Here is a 9,106-nt window from a genome sequence, read left to right on the forward strand (position 1 = left end):
AAAGGATTCTATGATTCTATGATAAAGTGCTCTTTTATTGTGACAACCTTAAGTTCATCTTTGGTACAGGGACTAAAGTCATTGTCGGGCCAAGTAAGTGGGTTAATGCTTGTTAAAATCTTAACTGACAGTTCTGTTCTAAGGCTGTGCTGAGACTTCGCAAGAAAAGGAACTGGCTGGTTAAAATGCACAGTATGGATTTAAATATTGTGGTGCTTATAGCATTGTAAAAAAACCCACCTGTTGGTGGAAATATGGACCAATTGGAAGCTGGACTTCATCAGTTATTCTCACCCTAGTCTGCGTTCCTGATGTTGTGCCCATCCCTTTTTAACATTCCAGCACAGCAAGGCATTGAGGCAGGGATCATAGAGTGTTCCTTTCTACCTAGGGAGTAGGTTCTTCCCTTCTATGATGCCTGAGGTGGCTGTAATCAAACTGAGTTATTAGTGTGCAGCTGAACATGGAAAATGGCATTTGGCAAAGAGAGGCTAGAGGAGATCCGTGGAGATCTGTATGGATATCTTAGTTTCTGTTGGAGTCAGATCCATGACTGAAGGTATCCAAGGTCTCCAAAACCCACTGACATGGTTGAATGTAGAGACCCATTTTGTAAAGGCCTGTCACACGGTGCTACTAGTAAAGGGTGGGGAAGCCTCACATGGGGAAGTGGAACCAAGCTTCACATTGCCCCATGTGAGCTGTCTCTTCTCTGACATTAGAAGCATGTGTGTGGGAAATTGTGGGATTTCCCTGAAGAATGTTATTCAGGTGGATTGGGGTAGATGGGAGAGTAGAAAGGTTTTTGCTATGGCAAGCTACACAGTGTCTATGAACACCTACCAGCTTCCCTTTATATATGGAACCAGGCTAGTGGTAAAAGCAAGTAAGATTTCTGAGATCTGGGACATTGAGCTGTTGCAGGGAGAAATTCAATCGACCCAAACCCAAGGCTAATGTTTGCTAAGAGAGCAGCGAAATATAGTTCAGAAGCCAGCAGCTGTTGTCCAGAAGTAGTAACAGTGATTCCCTGGTTCCTCTAGTATCTACTGGATGTGTTAAGAGGTAGATGTCACCTCTGCTTTCTGAGAAATTGTATTAGGGCTGGAGAACAAACTGAATCATAGTCTGGGTTTTGCAGGAAGAATGAATAGTCAGATCAGGTGATTTGAGGTATGTGACTTTTGCATCCAAGTGGTTTTCCAAGTAAATCAATCGTGTACTGGTATATTTCTTTAAGATATCTACCTTTTGGAGAGGTTTTAATGGAGCCCTCTTGATATGATGTAACCAATGCTGACTTTTATTTATTAAATCTAGTTTTGATATGCTCACCCATGGATCTATTTGTAAGTCTAAATATTTTTCAGAATTTTCCTGGTTCAATTATATTTAATGGAGTGCCATCCATGCAGGACAATTGTTCACCACATATGCATCTTTTGTTGGTTGGATGTAACAACCATGATGCTTTTCTCCTTATGTTCTAAGTCAAATCAATTTACAAAATGCTTCCACAATTTCAATGTTCTTTTCCACTCCATTCTATGAATCACTTTGGAATACCAAATAATCAGCAAGTGCCATGGCTGTTATTTTACTAGAACCATGTTGGAATCCATTACCCATCTCTTCCAATTTACAGAGTAGCAGGTCCATACACAAATTAAACAAAATCAGTGACATGTGGTTGCCCTGTTTTACCTCTGTCTGAATCCCAACAGGGTTGGACTGTTCATCTTTTATATCTATATAAGTAGTAATATTATGATATGAGTCTTTAATCAGGGCTATAATCATCTACACCTTTTTAACACCTCAATGATGTATGAATGACTTACAGTATCAAAAGCCTTAGCTATATCCACGAAGACCACCCCCAAAGGTTGATATTATCTTTTAGCATCCCAAATTTTAAGTTGTAACAATTTTAAGTTTTCTGCACAGCCTGAGTATCTAATAAAACCCCTTTGTCGTGGATTAACAGGACATGCCTTGATATGTGCTTTAATACAATTGGGCTGAAGGTAATAGGTCGCCAGCTGTTAACATGTTTTTGGTGTTCTGGTAGAGCTATATTTTTAATATAGTTGTACATTCTCTCACCATGTCCGGAATAGTGCCAGTGACCAACAATAGATTGAACAGTTCCATCAACTGCGTACAGTGTGGCTATAATTTGACCAAGTCTCTCAGGCTCAGTCCATCTGGTCCTGGTGCGGAGTTTTTAATTCATCTCTTTGATGTTTTTAGAGATTTATTTGGCCATGATCATGGCTTCAAATGAGAAGGGGTCACTGGTGCTTGGATTTTATTTGCTCCTTAGATAATGAATTAACCACGATCTCATTCTCCATTTAATTTACAGGCGCTTCAGGGACAGGGGTCTTTTATTTCTCCACGTAAAGGAAGGGATGCTGGGCTTGACCATAACCAGAGAGTGAGGTTTTGATGCATTGTGTCCTGATCTCTTTTTTTGGTGTGAATGCATTTTACGGTTACATTTCACTTGGTTCTTCAGCTGTCTAGGGTAGCTCAGGTTCTCTGTGGTTCTGCGTAAAGGAAAATTAAATACATATTGCACTTAAAGAGTGCTTGCTTGTGTGTGTTTACCAGTATAAACATCACCATTGTACCTGAGCTGCTGCTAGTTCTGGAGAGGATGGAATGGAGATTTCTCTTGTATGCCCAACAACTGTGCAGACATCAGGGCACAATAAAAGCTCACATTTTGTAGTGGCACTCCCTCTCAGATTGGACTCTGCGAATATTCCTCTGTGAGGAAGTATTTATATGTGCTGAGGAGTTGGCTAGTAACATTGTTCCAATAAGAATCTTGCCTTGCCACATTCTCAAGTCGCGATCCAGCACATGTGCACATCAGTGCATCACTTTGCAAAGCATAGGGTCACTGTGTAATATTGTGACTTATGGCAAATTTACATTTGGAGCTGGTACCAAATTCACGTTTTGTCCAGGTATATCTGAGTTCTCAGATGTGATTCCTCTTGGAAGTACTTCTTTCACTTTGGAGTTATTTTGCCTATTTTGCTACTCTACAATGTATTACGAATAAGACAGTAAGTTTCCAGTGAGTATAAGAGCAAGTGATTTCTGTGGCTGCACATGTATTTTACTCCCTCTGTTCCTGCTAATTAACTAGCCATAGTGGAAGTTTTACATATGCAAGAGGATTTTTCTTGGAAAGTCAACAGGAAGTGGGGTCCTAAGTCAAAAATCCTCATTAGAGGAGAATCAAGGGGAAATGGTGAAAGCCAGCATGGGTCAGCAAAATGCAGAGTGGTGAGACTAGTCTCATAAAGCTGTAGCAGGTAAAGAGGACTTTTCTAATATGTGGATGCTAACACTTTAAGATAACAAGACTTCTAATTGTGTGAGGAAGCAAAATATAAGCAGATACAGGGTCCTTGCTTTGCAGATCCTCAGCAAAGCCGTAATGATAAGGGTGAGTTTCTGTCATATTGTGAAACATTTTATAAATACTGGAAGCTTAGGAAGCAAGCTCCTTGAGAATACCAAATTGTAATCACAGCCAGCTAGTGTTAAGTACTGTCAAATTACCTTGGCCTTCAACGTCCATGTGAAGCTTGAAGCACAGTAGAAGTGAAGCTCTGAAAGTATTGGAGAACAGTGTGACAGTATCCCTGGATGTGTTCAAAAAGTCATGTAGATATGGTGCTTAGGGACATGGTTTAGCAGTGGACTTGATAAAGTTAGGTTAATGGTTACACTCGATTTAAATTCCAACCTAAATAATTCTATGATTCTAAGTCTTAAAAACCAGGGAAGGAAGAGGTACCCAAAGGGGAAAGGGAACAAAAAGCAAAGTTGATTACTGAATGACATTTGTGGAAAGATGGAATGTTGACCCTGACCACAAAATAATTTTCTTTCAAGAAAAAAGCATGAAAAATTTTTTGCTTTGTCTGCTGCTGCTGCTGCAAGTGTCTGAAAAAAAAAAGGCCTTCAAAACCCCTTCTCTTCTCTGAAACTCTTTGTAAAAGGGAAAGAAAGTAAGGAGGATACTGAGACATCAATAATTTTTTTGTAAATTTAAAAAAATTTCCTAATTCATTAAGAATACTTTTAGGAGAATTAAGTATCTAAATGCTTTGGGTTGAAAATTAATTGCTTGAAAAGTAATGTTTCCATTTCTTAAAATGATAGTGATTGTTAAGATCATTTCAAAATAATTTTATTCTGAAAGTTAAAAAACACAGCAATATAAAGAAACCATTCTGAAAACTTCTGGGGAAATTGCTCCTATTTCAAATGACCCTCCCGACTCTCTTCCAAAACATTTCAGAAAAACAAGGATCTCAAGTTTATATGGAGCTATCAGCAAGCTAAAGGAGCTATAAATGAAGGCTCTGTTTGAGTTCATTGACATGTCCCCAGTTTTACCATTACGCTGAAATCTGTATGCAACAGCTCCAGACCTTGCTCTGGTCACACTGTGGAACCTAAGGGCTTCCTGAATCAAAATGATTCCTCTCCTTAACAAATTTACCAAAATCTATTTCCAAAACAATAACTGGGAGTATGTGAGGTGGGGAGTGGGGTTGAGGGAGTCAGAACCTAGGTTAGACCATATTCTGTGTAACTGTGGAAGAGAGAGTCTCATCAAGTTTTTCAAAGCCAAGGAAAAGCTATGATAGCTGTTTTTGAGAAATTGAGAAGGGCCAGAGAATGAGTCATTAGGCTTTGTGGATTTTTTTTTTTTTTTTTTCTGAGATCATACTAATAAAGAAGTATGACTGTTTCTCTCAAGTGCTAACAACTTTTATCTCAGTGATAGAACTAGGGTCTGCACTTGCATAAGATTTTGAAACTGTTTCTAAAAGCCAAGACTTAGTCCAGACTTCCCCCTTGGAAGAAATGAAAACTTCATCTGGGAGCTAAGCTGTCTTTAGTATTTCTACAACATTTATCAGTGTGATGTGTGAACAAGGACAAAACAAAGATTAATCTAAACTCTCACCCCACATGGTAACACTTTGTCAGTTTATAAATCTGAATTGAAGCTCTGGTTCAAACCTGTTCTTGTGAATTCCAATGGAAACTGCAGATAGAGGATTGCTGAGTTCCCCAAATCTGCATCTTGGCTATCGTACACCTTTAGTCATATTTCGTCTGTTCATCATTACAGTCCTGCAATACCATAACATTATACTATTACTCAAGAAAAAAGATTTGGGAAAGTATCTTCTCAAAGAATCAGACTTCAAGAGCTGTGCAAGATAAAATGTATGCTTAGCGTACAAGTTTACAAGGCCAAATGTGCAAAAAAGAGTTTAGCCACAGGTAGCATTTTGCTATGTGTGGGAAATTGTAGTGTAACTGATGTGCTAGTAGCAAGAAAACCGAAATAAACTCCAGGAGTCATATCTGCAGCCTTTAGTTCCCCAAACTCCTCTTCTGTAGAGTAAAATTTAGTTTAAAAAATCTTCCACTGTACTGGCAGGGGTGGAACATAATGAAACATTCGCTTCATCTTTCTTTCTCTAAATGCAACTTTGTGTTTCTATCTTGCAATGGCTTTTATGGCTTTCTGCTGTAGGAACACTATTGTTTAGACTGATGGTAAATGTGGACACCTTTACTTAGGATCAGTGAAGGAAGTGGGATATTGGATGTCCATGGTGGATTTGACTACACACTTGCAGAAAAGGCAGAATGCCCCGTGGTTGTTCATTTCTCATACACCTCCTAGCAGTGAAGCAAGAAGAGTGCATCTAGGCCAAGGTCCAAAAGGAAGCCTAGACTGCAGAGAATAGTTGAATGAGCTGTTACAGAGGGGAATGACTAGGTTAGATATGGACATCTAGGGTGTGGACGCCCACATGAGTATCATTTCACACGGTCTGGGGATCCTGCCTGACCTCTCTGTGTCTTCCACAAAAAGTAAGTCAACATAACTCCTGTGTAGCTCCTGCATCATCTGCTGTGGACACCCGGTTTCCCTAGCACAAGATCTCTGTGATCAGGCAACTGCTCTCTGGAGTCATGGAAAATCCTCCATACTTAAATGTCTGTATGTTAAGACTGAAGGAACTATGACTGTGTACTATCATCTAATGTCTCTTCTCTCTTCTCTTCTCTTCTCTTCTCTTCTCTTCTCTTCTCTTCTCTTCTCTTCTCTTCTCTTCTCTTCTCTTCTCTTCTCTTCTCTTCTCTTCTCCTTTCCAGACGTTACTCCATCTCCTTCACTCTACAGGCTGATCTCTAAAGATGATGAAGATTTGGAAATGTGCCTTATCACAGATTACTCCCCTGAGAGGCTTACTCTTGGCTTCACTGATAAGCAGACAACTGCTCTTGTGGAGGTGGCAACATCTGAGAACAAACAGGAAGCAAGCTACCTGTCAACCCACTGGGCCAAGAAAGAGGAAATGCAGTGTAGTGCAAGTCACGAGGGCTTTGGAGAACTGGAGGGCGAGGATCCTGAAAGTGGTAATGATATTGTTGGATGTGTGTATGGAGCTAGATCTACTGTGGTCATTGTGCTATTAATATGAGCAGGACTTGTTCACATCTCACAACCCTGAAAAAAATGCTGAATTATGCTCCCACTCTCCAGAGGAATGTTGCCTTGTCGCTTCTGTTTTCTTTTGCTTTCCTCCTTGGTGGAAATATGATTACGGGTCAGTAGACTGGCACAGTCACAGCAGAGAGATCTTAAAATCATACCGTGTGTGTGTGTGTGTGTGTGTGTGTGCTATAAAGCTTGAAATTCCTTTTTCTGATGGGACACTAAAGTTTAATCGGATCATATTTTATGCTTGCTTAGAAAACAGCAGACATGAATGTTAATGGGAGGGTTTATTGGTCAGAAAATCTAATGCAGCCCTTCTTAGTAAAGATATCTTTATGAACTTCTGAAAAAGTACATTTCTCTTATTAATTAAATTTATTGTTGCTACCTGCAGGTGCCAGCACTGTCTGTGTTACAGGGATGGCTCCACACTTCAGGACAGGTATTTTATGAGTAAAGCTTGTCTTGATTAAAGAAAATATCTTCCCAAACTTTTACTGGTGTTCCCTGTTTGCAGAATTCCTGTTGGAGCAAAAAGCTTAGACTGAAAGTTTCCTAAAGGGCTGCACAGGCTTTAAATGTCAAAACTGGAAGTCATTGGGCTAATGTAGTCTTTCAGATGTGAGTTGGTAATTTTATGTGACTGCTATAGCCAGTGCCTGCATGCTCTTGCTAGGTCTAGCCAAACAGTTACTCCCATCACATAATGATTTAAGGCACTGATATGAATCAGCCTTACTGGATGCTTGTCTGCATTTCAGATTTCACAAAAGTTTAGTTTATTTTTGGGTGCACAGACACCTAATGAACCAAAATCTAAGCGGCTGATTTCTGCAGTGTGTGCTCAGAAGCAGGGTTGCACTAGAAATATGGTGCAGCTGAGCAAGCTTTGCTCCAGCTCATGGCTGTGGAAGATACCAGCTAGTTCTGGAGCCCAAGCAATTGCCGTTCCTGCTAATTCAAAGGTGCTGATCCTGCCTCTGTGCCTGCCCTGTTTGCAGAATAGCTGTGCGTTTGTAAACATGCAGCCTTGCTGAAAAGAAACCAGTCATCGAAATGTTTCTAAAGCACTACTTCAGAAAAATACTCATCAGTAAGTGGCTGGTTTGATCAGTCATTTCAGAGAAAGGTTTTCAAAGATAAACATAAAATGATTTTTTTGATGACAGGTCCCTGCTTCCCCAGTATAGATCAAAGTATTTACAAATGAAAATCACCTTTTAACTTAAGATTAATAGGAAATCCAAGTAGACTTTGTGTTCTTTGAATGAAATTTCACTTGTTTTCCCCCTACCTATCTTAAATTTTAGGGAGAGGAAGAAGGGACACCTCCATCATTCTGTGTTCATAATACCTTCTATTTAAAAAAGAGCTATATGGTTAGCAGACTTGCATATTGGATAATTAAGTGGTTATTGAATGAAAACCTAGCACTTGAAACACCAACTGGAAGAGACAAACATCTCTCAGGGAGCCAGTCCTGCTCATGGTCTCATTAGCTATCCTTCCAGCTGACTCAGTCACCCCAAAACAGAATAGCTTCATTAAGAAGTGCTTTTAAGTCTGTCTTGAAGGGAGATGTCTCAGTGCTCTTGTGACTTTCATTCTCTGTTACTTTTATAGATGAAAACCTGAACATGCTGTCTTTATCACAGCTGGGACTGAAAATAATTTTGATGAAAGGAATCACTTTTAATGTGCTGATGACAATGCTTATGTGGGAAAAAAAGTGAGTATGCATGAAGGGGGGTAAGGCCTCTGACAGAAAACATATGGATCAGTTCATTAGTTATTAAGATTTCTTCTCTCTTTCATAACTGTGTGTGCAGTCTAGCCATACACCTTGTGTCTACCAGCAGTAAAATCTCTCCACTCCTTTGGCCATATCATTGTCTTTGCTGAGCCCTCAAGTCTATTTGCTTTTCCTTACCCTCATGCAAATGCAACATTTTTCTTCTTTCTAGACATCTCTCCCTTCCATTTTTACATCCATCCCTTGTCTGGTCTGCATTCATACACCAGGTTCATCCCTTAACCAGTCTCCAGTTGGGAAAGTTTGATGCTTATTAACTTTAAGACCTCAGACCAAATATATTATTTTTGGCCCAGTGTCTCTTTCTTGTCTTTATATTGCCTAGACACTTTAGGTCTATGTTTGACTGCATCCCAAATAATGATTTAACATATCCTTATTTTTGTTACAGGAGTGAAAGTAACCAGATGGTGCAGTTCTGAAGTACCAAAAAAAAATCTGCTGAGTCTTTACTAGAACATTGTGCACAAGATGGAGCACAGGCATTCCTAAACAAAGGATATCACTTGCTGTTTCTGTTTATCAACGCCAGCCATTATAGCCTGAATTGCTTTATTTGCATTGTTATAAAGCTACTAAAAAATAAGCCTAAAAATTTTAGCATTGTGCTCCCCCAGATGCCTGATCCATTTAGCATGATAATGCCTTTTTTTGCGTGAAGTACAGTTTGATATAATTATAAATTGCCAAACATCATTATTACTTCTGTTAAAATGACACACAACTTCTGCTTGGGG

General features: G+C 39.5%; 1 gene segment (V, D, J or C); it reads left to right on the forward strand.

Annotated features, from left to right (window-relative positions):
* Positions 1-53: 53 nt before the first annotated feature.
* Positions 54-8,791, forward strand: LOC103781638 (the record flags this gene model as incomplete). The annotated part of the segment is given in 5 exon segments: positions 54-93; positions 6,211-6,474; positions 6,951-6,998; positions 8,180-8,285; positions 8,761-8,791. Coding segments are annotated over 5 exon segments (489 nt in total), but the record flags the coding sequence as incomplete, so codon positions are not given.
* Between the last annotated feature and the right edge of the window lie 315 nt (positions 8,792-9,106).

This window comes from Merops nubicus, unplaced genomic scaffold (genome assembly GCF_000691845.1).
Source record: "Merops nubicus isolate BGI_N331 unplaced genomic scaffold, ASM69184v1 scaffold2311, whole genome shotgun sequence".
Taxonomy (NCBI): Eukaryota; Metazoa; Chordata; class Aves; order Coraciiformes; family Meropidae; genus Merops; species Merops nubicus.